Source organism: Amborella trichopoda, chromosome 12 (assembly GCF_054954075.1).
Source record: "Amborella trichopoda isolate Santa Cruz 75 chromosome 12, AtrichopodaSantaCruz75HAP2 v2.0, whole genome shotgun sequence".
NCBI classification, from domain to species: domain Eukaryota; kingdom Viridiplantae; phylum Streptophyta; class Magnoliopsida; order Amborellales; family Amborellaceae; genus Amborella; species Amborella trichopoda.
In genome coordinates this window covers 8,318,415-8,338,754 of record NC_142347.1, presented here as the reverse complement: position 1 = coordinate 8,338,754, position 20,340 = coordinate 8,318,415, and the positions used below count along the sequence as shown (strand labels likewise).

The window sequence follows — 20,340 nt, the reverse complement described above, 5'->3', positions numbered from 1 at the left end:
GAACTTTTGTCGAGAACCTGAAATTTCAACTTCTAAGTGTCTGTCCCCTTAGTGGCACTTTGCAAGGAGGCGTTTGGAAGCTACAAGCTGGAATTAGAATTGGAAATTTCCAATTCTGAAATCTCGATGACCCAGTTCTCCGACTTCATCACCGAAAACCTATTGATCAATATTCCCTTGGAAGAAGCCCTCTACACCTGGTCCAACCATTCTTCCAATCCCTCCCTATTCAAATTGGATCGTTTCTTAATTTGTATCTCCTGGGACTCTACATTCCCAGGACCTCATTCCTTTGCCTTCCCTAAACTCACCTCCGACCACAAACCCATACTCCTTGACATTGAAACCGCACTCGGTGGCCCAAAACGATTCCACTTCGAACCCACCTGGCTGGAAGAAGCTGAGTTTCATGGTCTCTTTCAATAATGGTGGGCGTCCTTTGCTTCCTCAGCCATCAGATGGACTGGCTTTAGGCTGCAGCACAAGCTTCAAATGTTGCACCACTCTCTCAAATCTTGGAGTCAAAGTTTACTAGGAAATGTTCATATCCAAAAGACGAACATCCTCCAATCCAGTATGGATTGAGATCTCTTGGAAGAGGCTAACTTATCTGCACCCGAACAGAATGAGAGAGCCAATCTCAAGTTCCTCTATCAAGCTATCCTCCACAAGGAAGAAATTTATTGGTTCCAACGCTCAAGGCTTTGATGATTGAACTAGGGGATCAAAATACAACATTCTTCCACAAAATTGCAAATTGTAGAATGAGAGATAACATCATCTCACAAATCAAATCGGGCAACCAGACCCTTATGGAGCCCTGCCAGGTGTAAACAACCATCATCGAATATTTCAAAAACCTTTTTCTAGCCAACAACATACCCAAACCAAGAATTTTTTATCGTTCCGGCAAAACCATCCCCGTTGACAGAGCCTCTTGGCTAGAACTCCCCTTCTGTGAAGAGGAAATTGCAAGTGTCTCAAACTTGGGCCAAGATAGAGCCCCGGGACCGGATGGCTTCCCAATAGCCATATTCAAACACTTCTGGGAGACCATGCGCCCATCACCTTCTTCTGCAAATTTCACGAGGGGCATTGTGCACAAGGCTATGAATGCAACTTTCATTGCACTCATGCCCAAAATTGAGGGCGCTGAGGAGATCAGAGATTTCAGACCCATTAGTCTCATAAATAGCTCATATAAGGTGCTATTCAAGGTACTGGCCACTAGAATGAGAGAGGTGATGGGCTTCATCATCTCACAAAACCAAGGTGCATTTGTCAAAGATTGTCAAATCCTTGATGGGGCTCTCATTGCCCATGAATGCATTCACTCTCGTCATTTCACAAGAGTGCAGGGACTGGTTATCAAACTAGATTGGGAGAAAGCGTACGATCATGTGGATTGGGATGTATTGGATGAAACTCTTAGGCGAATGGGCTTCAGTTGAAAATGGAGGTCATGGATGAGGAATTATATTTCTAACGCCCAATTTTCGATATTGATCAATGAATCCCCTGAAGGTTTTTTCTCATGTTCAAGAGGTCTTCGATAGGGAGACCCTCTCTCACCTTTCCTCTTTGTCATAACTGCCGAAGTTTTCAGCTGTTCCCTTGAAAGAAACCATGGACTGTTGGATGGTTTCAAAGTCAGCAATGGGATCCCCATCATCTCCTACCTCGAATATGCCGACGACACTCTTGTATTTTGTTATTCTTCCAAGCAACAAGTTCAATCCCTTCTCCTGTTTCTCAAAGCCTTCTAGCTAGCCATGGGATTCAAAGTGAACTTGAACAAAACCAAGATGATGGGTGTGGCTATGGACACCCACCACACTGCCCAGTTTGCACAATCTTGGGGCTGTGGGATAGAGTCTTTACCTACCTCCTACCTTGGCCTACCTCTATGCCTAGGTAAACCCAAAATAAAACTATGGAGACGTATCATTGACAAGTTAGATCGCAGATTTGCTGGTTGGAAGGGTCGTTATCTCTCTTCAGCTGGGAGAATAACAGTCATTAGGGAAACCTCATCGAACGTTCCCATTTATCAAATGTCCCTATTTCACATCCCGGCCTCGATAACAGCCCGACTAAAACAACTAACGAGAAATTTCCTTTGGTCGGGGGATGGTACAACCAACAAATACCATCTAGTTACTTGGGAGAAGGTGTGCAGGTTGAAAAGCACAGGGGGTTTGGGCATTCGGAATATAAGAGACTCCAATGCTGCACTGTTGTCCAAATTATGGTGGCTCCTTTTTACTCAAGAGGGTCACCTTTGGCAGGAGGTTCTATCCTGCAAATATCTCATCGACTCATCTAGATCGATGCCCCCATGCCACGCCAATAGCCTTTCATCTGGATTTTTGCGCTCCATCTGTTGCTATGACCTCTTCAAAGCTGATGCAAGAATCCTCCCTAGAACTGGCTGTAGAACTCTTTTTTGGACTGATATCTGGGTAGGACACACTCCCCTGAGGGACTCTTTCCCTGATCTTTTTCGTCTTGCTACAAATAGAGAAGCTTCTGTCCTCCACTACTTTTCCCAATCCAGCCACAGCCGCTCTTGGACATCCATTTTCAGACGCACTTTGCATGACCAAGAATTAGTGTCTTTCCTCCGACTCCAAGTTCTCATGCAACCCATTTTTCTCCCTCTTGCAGGCGAAGATAGACTTATCTGAATATCCAACCCATCGAGTAGATTCACAGTGGCCTCGTGCTACCTGGTCTCAGTATCATCACACAACCCCCCACAGGCCTCCCCTTCTTCGGCCAAAACATGGTTAACTTTTATTCCACAAAAGTTGCAAGGGTGCTTACTATGGATCAATTACAAAGGCGTGGTGTACTCCATGCCTAATCGATGCCCCATGTGCCTATGCGCTGAGGGGATGAATGCTTATCTCTTCCTCCACTGCTCCGTCGCTCAATACCTTTGGGGGATAGACTCTTCAACGCTTTGGCTGGGTTTGGGTGAACCCCCAGTCTGTCCCCGGTCTTTGTAAACCTCTCCCAATTCCTTCTGTGGCCTAAACAAGGGACAATGCTATGGAAGGCCATGGTATCAGCCACTGGTGCATCTGGATTGAACAAAACCACATAGTATTCAGAGGCGAAAGTACTTCACCAGAGTGTCTCAAGGGAAAAATTGTTACCCTGGTCATCTTTTGGATCAAGAACCACAAACGGTTCAAGGTCTATTCCTCATCGGATTTTTGGTCAAATTGACAGGTGCTATCCCATTCCACCACCCCAAGGGTTGTTCGCACCTCACTATGGAGACCTCCGGAAGAGGGCTGGATCAAATTTAACTTTGAAGGCTGCTCCCTGGGAAACCCAGGACCAGCCAGGGTTGGAGGACTGTTCAGGGACCATTCCGGCTCCACCATCCTCTCTATCTCCAAACCCCATTGGAATTGCTGATAGCACCACAGCAGAGGCCAATGCTTTACTCGAATGGCTAAGAGCATATAGACCTGAGTGGGGCAACCAAATTGCCATTGAAGATGATTCTAAATCTTCATGGCCTTCAGGCTTTGGAGGCTGGCCCACATATTCGATGAGATTTTTGGCATCACCAGCCAGATCCATGTTTCCTGGACCCACAATTGGCGAGAAGCCAACTCCCTGGCTGACGCTTTAGCAGATGACGGAGCAAGACCGCCTTCGGGGAGTGGGCCACTGATTTTTGTATACAGTCATAGTCTTGATCTTTATCAGGAAGAGAATGTATAGAATTTTTGTATCTATCTCACCTCCTTGGTGACATATGACCCTAGTAAGTATACTCATTTCTTATACTCAATACCCGTAAACTTTTCTTAAAAATATTATGGAGAGTCTGGGAACTATGTTTGGTTTAAGCTGAAATTTTGTAAAGCACGTGATCTAAAAATTAGCCGATTCATTAATGAGATGGTAATGTTTGTTTTAACTGAATGAGTAGATCTAGTTAAATGGGCATTCTAAATCACCAAAAAAAAAAAAAATATCTTGGATGAGGTGAGAGCGTGTCTATGCATTTCAATTTTATTTTATTTTTCTATACATTAGATTGAGCTAGAACTTTGGGCTTCCACGCTTCTGACGCTCAAGAACCTATAAAAACTATAGAATGAATAATTTGGAAAAAAAATATAATGATCAGAATATCCTCACCGACGATTGAGAACACTTCCAAGTATTTCAATTTTATTTTATTTTCTACACATCTATTGAGCTAAAATTTTGATCGTCTATGCTTCTAATCCTCACGAACTTTTAAAAAATATAAAATATATTTTAAGAAAAATAGAATGACCGAAACACCCCTGAAACTCATTATAATTATAATTCACTTGAAATAATATCAATCTCAATTGTCCGAACTTGATTGGACTGTCCAGTGCATGTCTTCATATTTCAATTTGAATTTTTTATATATATTAGATTGAGCTGAAATTTGGGAGTCTATACATTTAAATATTAAACAACCATAAAAGATATTAAAATTATTTTGTAAACAATAAAATGACCAATTTGCCTCTGTAACTTTGTGGGTTAGTTTCATTATTTTATTTTTTGTGAATTATTTTTTAATATTTTTTATAAAAACTACCTAATGAGCACACATACCCTACATATATCATTTGATCTGCTTGGGAATAAAAGTAAAAATATTTGAAATTTTGTCACATTTTCTATATGATAAAAACAGCCCAAAGATGAGAAATCTACATTTTCCACTTTTTAGGGAGTTTACACTTCCATGAGGAGTGGAAGTACACATTTCTCATTGCGAACTTCACATTCCCAGTTGCCAAACTGGAAAATGCTATTACATGCATATTAACTTGTGTCACATAACTACATCCTATCTTGGCGTCTGCCAACGAAATTTCTGGTTGTCGAGCCCCACAAATCACATGCATATTAACTTGTGTCACATAACTACATCCTAGCTTGTGCTATCTTTTAACCATATGCTGAAGTCGGCTGCCTCTGACTTCCTCCCTTTCAAGTGCCACACAATCATACATTGGATCACCTCTCTCACGCTCAAGTGTTTACGTTCAAAACTCTTTTCTCTCATGGAAAAATACCCCAAAGATAGCTTGCAACTAAACTTCCTGCGGGTTCTCCCTTTCCGTGAAAATGGGCAGGAACTCCACATAGATAGCATTTATTCCGCTGATTTAAAATGTTAGACTTTAAGTTCTGCAAAATGGAATGTTATAGGCTTTAGTAACCGTCACAAAATGAAGTCATAAAACAAAATAAGCATGCTTCATGCCTGATGGAGCATTATCTGTAGATGAGACATGTTTATAAGAATATGCAGTGAGTGCTAACATGCTTCAGATGGGGTGACTTGTGACGTCTGTTTAACCTACTTCAAGAACTTGGAATTTAAAATATCCCTGTCCTCTTTGGAAACCTCTATATTGGATGGGAGTAGTTTTCATCATTTAACATTATGCCTTTGGGTGGGTTTGACTTGCAGCTCACATAGTGCATAGATTTGGACCACTAATTTACGTAGTTGATTTACAAGCCACAGGTTTGCAAGATGAATCCTATAACAATTCGGAGTACGTTTCAAAGCTTTTTAAATTGGTGGCTCAGACTTTTGATATCGGATGTAACGCTGTGGTACGATTATCGATAAAATTGAGTCTCACTGAAGACTGAGTGAGTAAATCCATTATATACAGATACATACAATATATGGCTTACATGCCTCTTATAGGAAATATATACAGTATAAACATGCATTTTTCATGGAGGATAGTTCCACATGTGAATATGATAACACAGTTTTGAATTCTCAATTTTCAGATTTGATTGATAGGGTTATGGATCTAGAGAACGTAAAAAGTCAGAGGTGTAACATCCTATAAACTAAGATTAGGGTTTGTAATGTAGCGTGTTTATTAACATGTAAAAGTGAATATAGTTTTGTGGGGAACTTGGTATTTTTAGTCAATCTAATTCTTGTTGAAGTGTGTCACATTGGTCACAGATTGAAATGAACAAGAAATTGCCAAGATGTCCCTCATATGTAGTATCTGATGCAAAATAAACTTGAGATTTGCATTTCACATCATAATACATTAATATTGGTATTCATTCATTCGTTCACTTGAGTAATCAGCTATAAGCTGAGTCTTGTATTGTCTTATCCGTAATGCTTTCAACATGCACCATGAATTTCAACCGCTTAGCTTCCTAGTTTTGTTCTCTCTCTGTGTACACAGCCATACGATATGCATTCACTGGAGAAAGAGATAAGAGACGTTGTAATGTTGGATTCTTATATTTGTTTTTGTACAGCCAAAATATTATGGTGGGGATTATGGTAGAATGGTGGAGATAATGGTGGGATGCAAACGATTAGGTTGCACTTTTGTTGTAGGGGGTCGAAATGTTGATGGCACCTTCAAGGTATTCCCTATTTCTCAACTCTCATAGACGATAGACCCTAACTCTCTTTTTAGCTTAAAAATGCTTCCCTCTTTCCAACAGGTTCTGCGGGATTTTGACATCCCAAATGAGTTAAGAGATTTATTCCTTGCAATACCAGAGGGGGAATTTCATATGGATATTTCCTCGACAGAAATAAGGAAAAGTCGTGGGCAGTAGACAACTTTATGATAGTGTTCTGGGTGCTGCAGGTTCAAGTGTTGTATCATTTGATTGGTTTGAATTATGTAGGTACAATTGTTTCTAGAATCAAAATGTCATCCAAATGCTTAAAATGTAAAATTCTTGTCATAAAATGGTATTGTTGTTATTTTAAATAAAACACAAGGGTAGTTATGGAGTGAAACGCTAGATTGTTAATATAAATGCAAGTGAATAATTCAAAAATGTCAGATGGAAAATATACCCTTGTATTTTAGTAGAAATACCAAGAGTACCTTTTTAAAATAACCATAGAATGAAGAGATGAACAACTATAGCAATTTTAAGGTTCACACCCTTTCTAAATGTAACTTATAAGATTTGACGTGTGCTAACCATAAAAAAACCACACGATAGAAAGATATGGATTTTGTTATGGCTTACAATTTAGCAATTGTAATTACCTATTTTAAAAAAGGAAGATGACCGTTTGATAACTTTAAAAGTGGATAATATAAATGCCATATGGACTACTTTCTAGTTAAGATTACAAGTCGACTATTGTGTAAAGACCGTAAGATTATTTCAGGACAAAGTTTTAACACACAACATAGGCTTGTGGTTATGGATGTCTCTATAAAGAGATAGAAGAAGAGCGAAATTAATAGATATCCAAGAATTTAGGTGGTGGAATTTAAAAAGGGAGAAAATAAACTTATTTAAGAATAAAGTAAACAAAGAAAAATAGAATTTTGAGCACAAAGTTAATGTTATGTGAAATGAGTTGGTTGATTGTATCAAGAAAATGACGAAAGAAGCTCTAGGAGAATCTACAGGGAAAATAAATTATGATAAGAAAACTTGGTGGTAGAGTGATGAAGTTAAAAAAGGGCTATTAATGAAAAATAATCATATTATAAAGCTTGGTAATATAATAGAAATGTTCAAAACTTAAAAAATAAAAATAATAAGAAAAACACTAAGAACATATTAAGTAAGGCCAACTTTAAGGCATATGATGATCGATACATTAAATTAGGGACAAGATAAAGTGAAAAAGATGTTTTCAAACTAGTAAAAAATAGATGAAGTATAGCGATCTAGATCATATTAAATGCATTAAGAAAGATAATCAGAAGGTCTTGGTGAAAGCTAACGAGGTCAGCAAAAGGTGACAATTTTATTTATTTATTTTTAAATGATGAATGCTATGGGAGCACATTGTTAGGAGGAACTTTTGACATAGATGAGGTCAAAGGTCCATGTATACATTCACATGATTATTATATTTGAAGTTAAAGAAGCTTTGAGAAAGATAAGATATCAAAGGCTCTAGGACTAGATGGTATTGTAATAGAGGTATAGAAGTGCATGGGTGAGACGGACGTCATCTAGCTGACCAAGTTGTTCAACATAATGTTAAGAATAACAAAAATGCCAAACAAATGGAGAACAAGTATTATGGTACCTATGTGCAAGAAAAAAGGAAACTACATAACTGTATGAACTATCGAGGTATTAAAACTATGGAGCAATAGGAGAGAGTGATTGAGCAACGATTAGGACATGAAACATGTGTATCAGAAAATTAATTTGGTTTAATGTCAGGGAAGTGAGTAATTGAGGCTATTTTCCTACTTAGGTAACTGATCGAAAAGTTTAGGGAGAAGGGAAAAGACTTCCACATGGTTTTTATTGATTTAGAGAAAGTATATGATTGGGTACCTAGATAGTTAATTTGGTGGAAGTCAAAAAAGAAAAGAGTCATTAGAGGATATATTGACATGATGAGAGATGTAAAAAAGAGTGCTAAATAATGTGAGCATAACTCGTGCATAAATAAGTGTGTTTTCAGTAACTGCAAACCTATATCAAGGGTCAATATTGAGTTAATATCTCTTTATTTTGGTTATAGAGGAATTAACTAGGCATCTAAGATGAAGTACTATAGTGCATGTTGTTCGTAAATGACAGTTTCAATTGATGAAACTTAGATGCAACGTCAATAGAAAGTTAGAACTTTGAAGGGATGCTCTAGATTTTAAAGGTTTTGAAATTATTCGGACTAAGACAAAATATACAGAATGCAAGTTTAGTAATAATATTAGTATAAATGAGAAAGTAGTTAAGATTGATAGTCGAGAAATACCTAAAATACCTAAAATAAATTATTTTTATTACCTTGGGTGGATAATCCAAAAGAAAGGAGAGATTAAAGAAGATGTCAGGTATATAATTAGAGGTAGGTAAACAAAGTGGAGATGTGCTTCTAGAGTTTTACATAATCGTTACATGCTAATAAAACTAAAGAGAAAGTTCTATAAGAAGGTGTAAGACTAGTCATGCTTCATGGGATAGAATGTTGGGCAGTCAAGAAACAACAGTAGTTGAGATGATGATGTTGAGATGGATGAGTGGCAAGACAACAAAAAATAAAATTTGGAATGAATACTTCCAAGGAAACTTGGGGGTGGCTCTAATTCACAATAAGATGAGGGAAAATAGATTCAGGTGGGTTGGCCATGTATAATGTAGACATAATACAACTCTAGTTAGGAGGGGCGATTTGGTTCAAATAGAAAGCTTTAAAAGAGCATCGGAAAGACCCAAAAGGACATGGGAGTGCAGTGAAAAGAGATATGATGACTTGGTCTGAGGGTGATAGAGCCGAATGGCAAAACATTATTCATGTAACCGACACAAAATAAACGAGATTATATATATATATATATATATATATATATATATATATATATATATATATATATATATATATATATATATATATATATATATATATATATATATATATAAAGGTTAAAGTTAAAAAGGGTTGTGATGGGTGTATTTATCAAGATCATTACTTTTTGTTTAAAAAATTACTTTCATAGGTAACTTAATCATGAAGCAAGGATAAGTTTGAAATTTTTACAAAAATACAATGACATTTTGGATGTTAGTGTTCTGGAATTTTATTTGTAGTGCCCTTGTCTTTTAGTAAAAATTTCAACTTTACCCTATATGGAGATGACAAAAGTATCGCTTCTCTTACAGTAATATTTACAAAATTGCCCTTAATGATGAAGATATCACAAAAAGTAACTTTTTTTAAAAAATAAACTACAAAATTAATAAATCCAACCCTCACAACTCTCTCTATCTTTAGCCTTTGTAATTTGAAGGGCTGTGAAGTTTAGATTATCCCTATATATATAGGAAGATACTATAAAACGCCTATAAGCGAAAATGAACAGTGATTTCGCCTACCCTCATCACCATCCAAACTTCATTGTATGGTCACAGTTGTTCGGTAGTGTTTCAATTTTCAATATTTTTTTATTAATTCGAATGATCTGAAATTTGAAGCGTACTTACATCTTAGTGAGGCACACTTAATAAAAATATAAAAAAAATAATTCATAAAATATAAATTGATCAACATACCCTTGTAATATATATATATAAAACGCCTATAGGCGAAAATGAACAGTGCTTTTGCATGCCCTCATCACCATCCAAGCTTCATCGCATGGTTACAATTGTCCGGTAGTGTTTTATTTTTCATTTTTTTACTAATCTGAATGATATGAACTTTGGAGTGTGTGTACATCTTAGTGAGGCACACCTAATAAAAATATGAAAAAAATAATTCGTAAAATATAAATTGACCAAAATACCCCCGTAGAGTTTTTGGGGTATTTTGGTTAATTTATATTTTGCAAATTATTTTTTTCATATTTTTATTTGATGCGTCTCACTAAGATGTGTACATGCTCTAAATTTCAAGTAATTTGGATTTGTAGAAAAAACTTGAAAATTAAAACACTACCAGACAATTGTAACCGTGTGATAAAGTTTGGATGGTGATGAGAGTATACAAAATCACTGTTTATTTTTACCTATAGGCATTGAAAAGAGTTTTCTTATATATATATATATATATATATATATATATATATATATATATATATATATAGGAAAATGTTGAGATCAGCCCACTAGCTTATATGAACATATGTGGTTTACATGAGCCCCAACGGCCTAGATTCAATTTGGGTCGATCTGACTGTCACGATCTCATTTCGTATTTGAATTTTAAATTTTTTTATACGAATCCAAATAATTTGAAATTTTAGACGTGTATTCTTAAAAACGGGAGATTCTACTAAAAATATATATAAAAAAAATTGCAAGAAATAAATTGATCAAAATACCCTTGAAACATTTTGGGAGTATTTTGGTCAATTTATTTTTTACAAATTATTTTTAAAATATTTTTATTAAGTGCGCCTTGATGAGAAGAATACACGCTTAAAACTTCAAATTATTTGGATTCGTAGAAAAACAATTAAAATTCAACTACGAAATGAGGTCGTGACCGTCAGATTGACCCAGATTCAATATGGGTCGTTGAGCTCATTTGTTTATATGAGCTAGTAGGCTAATCTCACCATTTTCCTTATATATATATATATATATATATATATATATATATATATATATATATATATATATATATATATATATATATGAGATTGTCTACAAAGATATTATTTATCTTTTGTACATGAAGGTCACAATCGTTCTCACTCATTCACTCATTAGATGTCAAATTGGATAGCTTGAGGTGAGTCACAAAGTGAGTTTTTTTTTTTGAACTTTCTAACTATTTAATGACATTCTTACAACCATCCATTTTGAACTTCAAGGGACAAGAATAAATGTCTCATACACATCTAATGCACTGTTTCCCATTGACTCACCAATGACTTTTCCATGAATAAAAGGAAAAGGTCATTCATTAACATCCATCTAAGATAGATGTTGCAAACAGCTTGCAAAATTCAGAAGTCCTCTCTCCTTAGACTTTGTAGTTTTAGGTCTTTCTATGAAACTCTTTGAGTCCCTGATTTATGTTAGCTTTCTCCCTCTCTTTAGGTGTTTTACTATTTTAGTTCCTCACTCTAGACTAGCCTAACAAAGCGCCATTTTTTTCACTTGTTCTATGGTACTGCATAAGAGCAAAGCCAAGAGGATGGAATAGTTTCTAGCCCTCAGTACACCCTCACAAAGATAGAGTGAGACTGGAAGCTTGTTGGTGATGTTTCATGGAAAAAAGTGTCCATTTTGTTTAGTGTTTCCATTGCCAAACAACGCACCTACTATTCAAAATGTTAGTAAATATTGATGGAGTGTGGATGAGATCAAACCCAAGATCGGAGGGGAGGTACTGTGAGGCTGGTAATCGTAGAGCCCGAATTTTATAAACCCCATTCACTATTAGAGAGAGAGATATGCTATCGATATCTGTTTCGCGAGGAAGCTCTGTATATTTTTCCCTTTTGTTGTTTTTTTTCCTCTCTCTGGTTTCTTTTTTTATAGGGAGAAGAAGGGGTTAACCGTTGTATTTCTTCAACCGTTGTATTTCCATTCAATTTTTCAACTTTAGAAAGTTCAGTCATTCCAATTCTACTAGCCATTTGCTAAGTTTTGTGTGAGCAACCTAATACTTTCTAAGTTCTGAAGAAGCTAAAGAAGGCACCAAAAATTTAATATGTGGTCAATACTTGTACCGAGAGAGCTGTAATTATTTCATAAAACAATATCAGTTATTAAGTAATGCCTTAAAAAAAAATTGAAATAGGCAATCTCTCAATCTATAAGTAAATACTAGGATTATCAAGGATAAAATTCCCCTTTATATTTATTTATTTGGGGTGCAAGAGCAATATCAAGGGTGTGTGCGCCCTTATAATAGAAGAACAAATATCAAGTATGAGATTCTTTAGAAGACAAATCAATTTCTATATCACACTAAAGCAGTAAGTGCATTAATTGTATTCAAATATCATCAAAATAAGTTTTCCATAATTTTTTTTGTTAAATGAAAATATCAGCAATATATAAGGCAATGAAATAGCAAAATATGTATTCAGCCCCTTTTCTATTATTTTTATTTATTTATTTTTATTTTTTTTAAAAAAATAGAAATATCAACAATACGAAAAAAATGAGAAAAATCGAATTCTTTAAGTCATTTGTTATCTCATTAGGGACCGCCAGATACAGACAATATAAAATAATAGATTCACACCAAAATCAACGCTTAGAGGTAGGAGATAACAAAATCAACGCTTAGAAGGTTGTGGGTACATAACAAAGTTTGGAGAGAGAACACGTGGGCTAAAGGTTTGTGATGGGCTGGCATAAATTTTTGTTCTTGGTTTGTGATGGGCTGGCATAATATTTTGTTCTTCTTCTCGATATTGATCGAAGAGAGAGAGGGGGAATGTTTTGTGGTATGCTCAAATATGCGCCTGCTCTAACGTTGAGTTATCCAAAACTCTCCTTAGCCTGTTCAAACACGCTTAAAAAAAACAACTGTTCACAGTTTTCATAAATACAACGTGGGATCCAATCTCAAACCCCTATTTTTGTGGATGTTGTAGAGAGTTCCAATCATAAACCCCTATTATGGATATTGCAGAGAGTAAATCAAAGTGATCAACTAACCCTATTTTTGTGGATGTTGCAGAGAGAGTAAATCAAAGTGATCAACTAAAAAAATTAGGTAGTCAATCCCATATCACATAATAGCATATATCCATATCGCAACTTATCAGATAAAGCAAACAACAGAACCGTAAGCCAAATCACCCTCACAATTCAAACACTAAACCAAACCCATAAAAAATGGGATAGAGGTGATTTGAAATTGATTACACATATACTTATCTTTTAATTAATTAACATTGTGAACCAAAGTAACACTGTGAACCAAGATACGATAGCAGTCGGTGAAATACTACCCAAACAGTAACAATTTATTTGCAAGTAATATATTACGCAATAATGTACTAACGCCAGAAATAAAATAATATATTTTTAGGTATCCAAACAGCCCTTTAATTTCATAAACTACTAGTTTACCTAGGATAGGAGAGAGAAATATACGCTTGAAAAAGAGTTTTGTTTTGAAAGTAAGGTGTTAGTGAGAGGCTTTAGAGAAATAGAAGGTAGAAGAGTCAGACAGATGGGGAACATGAGTTAGAGGAAGAGAGAGAAAGATGAAAGGGTAGAGAGAGAGAAGAAGGAGAAGGCTAGAGGACAGACAAGCAGGTAGGGTGAAGGATTTCCACATTTCTTTTTCATCACCTTGAAGAAGAGTGGTTGGGTTTCCCATGGTTGTTGGAGAGAGATGGATACTGTAGGACTGGAGAGTCATAGAGAGAGGGAAAATGGGGAAAACATGGTAAGGATCGATGGAATTAAGAAATATATGCACTTGGGACTAAATTGAATTTCTTTTCAATAAATTACAGTCTTTTGCGCTATTGACAAATGAGTACAATATTTTCTACGCACCTTTCTTCTCATGTACTAGTATTCTCTTCTTTTCTTAATCTTCACACCACATAACAAGCATAAAATATTTGTAAGCATACAACCTTTCTCTAGAAGTGTCTACGTCTAATGCAAAGAGCAACCATTTATCAAGGAAAAACAAAAAATTTTGATCTCCCTTAACGACGACTTTACACTGTCAAAGGTAAGTAGGCCGGCAATAATCAATGCCTTACCAAATACTTGAAAGGGTTGATTTAGATCTGGACTTTTAATGAGACCAGTCACCACATCCACACCATATTTCTTTTTTAAATATTCACACAATAGCCCATCCTGCTGTGAATGGAATCATCACCAGCATTTTTTTAAAGGAAAAAGTTTGTAAAAGGTGTGAACTTTATATTATACGGGTATGGTGTACCTAAAAAACCCACTAGAGAAAAGTCTTTTTTGTGTTGGAAAACCCTCAAATCGATCATTTCGCCCTCGCAATTCATATATATGAAAAATAGGCAATTTATAGTCCTAACAATAGTTCATTCTCTAATGCATTATCTGGACCGTCTATTTTCAAGATTTTCACATATTTATAATTCTTTTTGATCTTCACCATTTCTGAAACTTTATATTTCAGAATTAGGGACAACAATAGATTTTAATCTCACTACAAGGTTTTGCAGCACCGAAATTATATTTTTGGCATACTTTTGAGGTGTACCTTACCTCAACAGTATAAGGTTGACACCTTATACAAACCTCACCCTTTGTTAAAAGACGGGTATCCATCAACCTGAACTTTTGAATCCCCATACCACTATCTTTTATCGAGGCACAAACCTTATGCCATTTCACAAGCTTCAATTTTTTGTCACTGCCCACATCACCTCACAAAAAAGATTTCATAATATCTTTCAGCTATTGAATAACTTGTTTCGACATTTTAAATATGGAAATGAAGTACACATGTAGATTGGATAAAGTAGATTTAATAAGGGGTCATTTGGGTACCGAAAATCTATGGGAAGGAAACATATAACAAGGAAATATGAGATTTAGCATGTTTGGGTACATTTCGAAAATGGAAATAAATTATACACTATTTTCTTAAAATACCTGAAATTTAAAATTACACAATATTTTTTCAAAATACGTGAAATCTCTTATGCACACAATTGTTGTGAAATTCAATACGGGCTAAACGGTAATCTAACTTCGCACGTCTCTTATCCAAAAAAATCCTATCTCCCCCATTCTCTCACTCCTCTATAGATCCATTCTCCCGACATTCTCCCTCTCTCATGTGCACATCCATTTCTACTTTCATTCTCTGAAGCACATACTGCGCACATCCATTTCTACACTTTACTTCATACATCCATTACTACATCCCTCCATCCCCACTCATTTGAATTCATCAGCTCTCATATAAAAAGAAAAATAATAAAAAAAAAATTTGGTAATCAATGATAAATTACACAACACAATCATAATAAAAAATTTCACACGACATAATTCTAATAAGATATTAGTAAAAGCTCAATTGAAATAAGATACATCTTTTGTCTCCTCCAATGCCTCAAAATTTTCTATTGTAATTACCGAACCTTCTAGTTTACTAATCAAACTTCTTCCCATTTTGTAACTTCTACCATAAAGATTTTGAATTTTCTATCATAAATTTATTGTTTATTTGAAATTATATAGAGAGACATTTGAAAGACTTTTATAAGAAAAAATAAAAATAAGGCTTATCATAATAAATCATGTTATTCCAATCATAATATTCCAATCACTTATCATGTTGAAACCAAAGTCTAATCATGTTAGAAGACATGTGATTCCATATAAGTATCAAAAACATGCAAAATAAATAGGAATTGATGTCATGATGACTTTAGAATGGTACAAGTTAATATTAGAAAATCTATTTTGAATGGTGATGATGTTATTATTAGAAAATATTTTTGAAATGGTGTGACTTTAATTCTGTATTTCAGTGAAATTTTGTGACAAAGAAGAAATAAATGATAGTTTATGGGCAAGTGCTACTAAAATGTTAGTAATGCATTTCTCATATTTCTTCCCGACATAGCCAAACAGTGGTAATTTATTTCCCAAGTTGCATCTAAATACTACTCAAATAGTAACAATCCATTTGCAGGTAATGTATTACGTAGTAATGTATTATGTCAGTAATATATTTCACAGACAATATATTTCCAGGTATCCAAACGATCCCTAAGAGTAGTCCTTCCCTTAAAAAACAGAAGTTTTGACTTCCAAAAGTCTCGCTTCTTATTGAACCTTTCAACAATGGGGTCCCAAAATTTTTGAGCACGATTACTTGCCAATGCACTTATTTACATTGATGACATTTTAATCTTTTCCAAAGATATGCCTTCCCACTGTTAAGCCAATTTCAGGATATTGTTATAGGGGAAATGTTTTATAGAGTCGAGGCTCAATTCGAGCCTACCTCGAAATTTTCATTAGAAGAGGTTGTTTTGATGTTCTAATATCCTCAAATTGATCATCTCAACATCAAGATGCCTGGACATGAGAAAAAAATGGATTTCAAGTTTTAGAAATAGTATATTTTGTAATGCATTTTTGGACCGTCAATTTTAAAGATTTTTAAGTCTTCTCTGGGACTGAAACATCATTAAAAAATACGCAGGTCCCTAGATTGAAAACCCTAATTTAAAAATACTAATTTGAAAACCCTAAACCCCTAGACTTTTAGGGTTCATAGGTTTTAAAGGAAAACTGGTTTTACAAAGATGAAACTCACAAGATAAAGAGGAAAACCTTAAATATCTTTTTAAACATTAAACTGACGCTAAAAAAACCTTAAACCTAGGCATTTTTATACCAAAAGAAACCCTAACCCTTTAGATATGAAATATGCATATAATGGTGATCACAAAGCATATGGGTCCGAGAGGACTTAACAAAGCTATAAAAATAAATACACAAAACGTAGTTAGGTGGACAATAAAGAACAAAACCAAGAGAGGGTTAAGCAAACAACGCACATCACCTCCAATTAATGGGATACCCAAATACTTCCATGGCAAATTGTTCACTCCGCACCCAAGAATTCTGGCTAGTTCAACAACTCTAGCTTGAGGGCATCCAATACCTATCAAATTTGTCGTCCCCAAATTAACTTTTAGTCCACCAGCCATCTCCATACATTTTAAAAACACCTCTAGATTTTTTATTTCCCACTCTTCAGAATTACAAAAGATAATTGTATCATCCGTGTATTGTATATGAGAAACAGTCAAATCCATTTTTACCTATCTTTATACTAAAATCAAGCTTTTATTCACCATTGAATTTGAGCATCATATGTGGAGCATTTAACTCCCTGGCTGCTGTTTCTCCTCCTCCCATGCCATAAGCCTTGTTCGTGAAGAATAGAGCATTAAGCACACTATTGGTTCGTTTGGATCCTGGGTATCGCAAATCATATTTTGTATGCCCAGGGTATCTTGCATAAAAACATGTTTGGCAACTTTTTAGAATACATAATCATGATTCCTATAAGCAAGATCGGGGGCCAAAACGACCGTACATAAAATCAAGAAAGAATTTGGGTTATCTAAAATAGGATTTTGTGTAAAAGGGAAAGAGGGAATACAATATAATACAACTAATGATAATACTATTTTCACACACTAGAGCAAACCACTTTATTAAATACAGTTAATTATGCCAAAACATTCCCACAATTAGAAAGAGAAACCACTTCAAATTTTAAATTTTAGAGATAGAAAGTATCTTAGAATTTTAGAAGGAAAAACTAATGAAAATTTTTAGATAGATAAACTATCTCAATTTTCTTAGAAAGGGAAATTATATCAAATTTCAAGTTTTAGAGAGAGAACTTGCTTGAAAAATTTTAGAGAGAGAATACTTCTCAAATCTTTTAGAGAGAAATTATATCAAATTTTAAGTTTTAGATAGATAAAATATCTTAAAATTTTAGAGAGAGAAACTATATCAAATTTTAAATAGAGAAACTACCTAAACTTTTTTAGAGAGAGAAACCACACCAAATTTGAAGTTTTAGAGAAAGAAAGTATATTAGAAATTTAGAGAGAAAAACTATTTCAAATTTTAGAAAGAAAAAGTACTTAAAACTTTTAGAGGGAGAAACTATCTCAAAATTTCCAGAGAGAGAAAGTATATCAAATTCTAAGTTTTAGGTGGAGAATGTATATTAAAATTTTAGAGAGAGAAACTATATCAAAAACAATTAGAAAGAGAAACTATCTCAAAATTTTTAGAGAGAGAAACTTTCTAAAATTTCAAGTTTTAAAGAGAAAAAGTATATTAAAATTTTTTAGAGATAAACTATATTAAATTTTAGAGAGAGAAATTGCCTTAAAATTTTTAACGAGAAAAACTATCTCCAATTTGAAGTTTTAGAGAGAAAGCATCTTAAAATTGTAGAGAGTGAAATTATAGCAAATTTTAGAGAGCGAAATTACCTAAAACATTTTAGAGAGAAACTATCTCAAAATTTTTAGAACGAGAAACTATCTCAAAACTTCAAGTTTTAGAGAGAAAGTATCTTAAAATTTTAGAGGAAGAAACTATATCAAATTTTAGAGAAAGAAACTATATTAAAAAAATCTTAGAACGAGAAAACTATCTCAAATTTCAAGTTTTAGAGAGAAAGTATCTTAATATTTTAGAGAGAGAAACTACCTAAATTTTTAGATGGAGAAACTAACTCAAAATTTTTAGAGAGAGAAAGTATCACAAATTTTAAGCTTTAGAGTGATAAAGTATCTTAAAATTTTAGAGAGATAAATTATGTCAAATTTTAGAGAGAGAAATTACCTAAAAGTTTTTAGAGCAAACTATCCCAATTTTTTTAGAGAGAGAGAAACTACATCAAATTTTAAGTATTAGAGAGAAACTATATCAAAATTTTGGGAGAGAAACAACCTAAATTTTTTTTAGAGCGAGTTATCTCAAAAAAATTAGTGAGAAACTATGTCAAATTTCAAATTTTGGAGAGAGAAACTATATCAAAATTTTGAGAGAGACAACCTAAATTTTTTTAGGGAGAGCTATCTCAAAAATATTAGTGAGAAACTATGTCAAATTTCAAATTTTGGAGAGAGAAACTACCTTGAAAATTTAGACAGTGAAATTATATCAAATTTTGGAGAGAGAAATTATCTAAAACATTTTAGAGAAAAAAACTATCTCAAAATTTTTAGAGAAACTATCTCAAATTTTATGTTTTAAAGAGTGAAATAATATTAAAAATTTTGTGTGAGAAACTATATCAAATTTTAGAGAGATAAACTACGTGAAAGTTTTCAGATATAGAAATTATCTCAAAATTTTTGGTCAACTATATGAAATTTCAAATTGTAAGAGGGAGAACCTGTTCAAAATTTTGAGAGAGTGAAACTATATCAAAATTTTTAGAGAAACAAACTATCTCAAAATTTCAAATTTGATGTATTCTCTATGTGCAATAGCAACTCAGGTTATACAAAAAAGATGTTTAAACATAAGATTTATATAACTTGGGTACCATTCAAAGCCATCCAAACGTACTACTTGAGGAATCAAGTTATTTTTGGGTGAACCAGGTTTTTTCTGGGTGAATCAATGGGGATGTTGAGCCCCTACCCATTTTATTAAGAACTAAAAAAAAAAAAAAATGTGTTACAAGGAAAGACCTTTTACAACCATTGGAATGGGAAAATTGGCAACATCAAATAAAAGAAAAGGCAAAATGAAATTTGGCCACACCATTGCTTCATTCCTGGATACCGCCTCTTTAGCTAAAGAGTCAGTAGCCTCTCTCGGTAAGTATGTTGGATTTTCCATTGATGGTCTGCAGAAGAATTGAGGCTAAAGTTACAATTTGTCAAGATAATGCGCAGTTTCCATGGGGCCCTACAATGTTGACTCAAAGAATCGATCAGAAGTTTTGGGCCACTTTCAATGATCAGGGGTGCACATTGCATCTCCTTAGCTAGAACGATCCCCTCTTATAGTGCATGAAATTCAACAATGTTGTTAGAGTTGATGCCCAAAGGTGCTGCAATGAAGCGACCTGCATCATTCCTGATGACACCACCACAACCAACAATGCCTAGGTTTTGCCTGGAGGCCCATCAATATAAAGTTTGAAAAAACTTGCATGATAGGGCAACCATGCCACATGTATTTGAGTCTTAGGGGGTGCCAAACTCCAATGCAAGTTGAGATTGGTAGCTATATTAATTTGTGAGGAGATGAAAGCCCAATTTTTTGTTTTAACCAAAGAATTAACCAAACGGATAATATGTTGTTGGATTTGTTCACTGGGCATTTTTACCCCCTCATGGACGCGTGAGTTTCATTCTA

General features: G+C 34.4%; 1 protein-coding gene across 3 annotated transcripts in view; it reads left to right on the top strand.

Moving 5' to 3' along the window:
• LOC18445598 (Nucleotidylyl transferase superfamily protein) overlaps nt 1–6,814 on the top strand; it is a 49,782-nt gene extending 42,968 nt beyond the window's left edge. For all 3 annotated transcript variants that reach the window (XM_088854462.1, XM_006855735.4, XM_011629254.3), the window contains 2 exons: nt 6,319–6,429; nt 6,511–6,814. In XM_088854462.1, the coding sequence (XP_088710588.1) occupies nt 6,319–6,429; nt 6,511–6,627 (228 nt within the window). In that variant the 3' untranslated portion in view covers nt 6,628–6,814. The remainder of the gene's footprint in view (nt 1–6,318; nt 6,430–6,510) is intronic.
• The last annotated feature ends 13,526 nt before the right edge of the window (nt 6,815–20,340 follow it).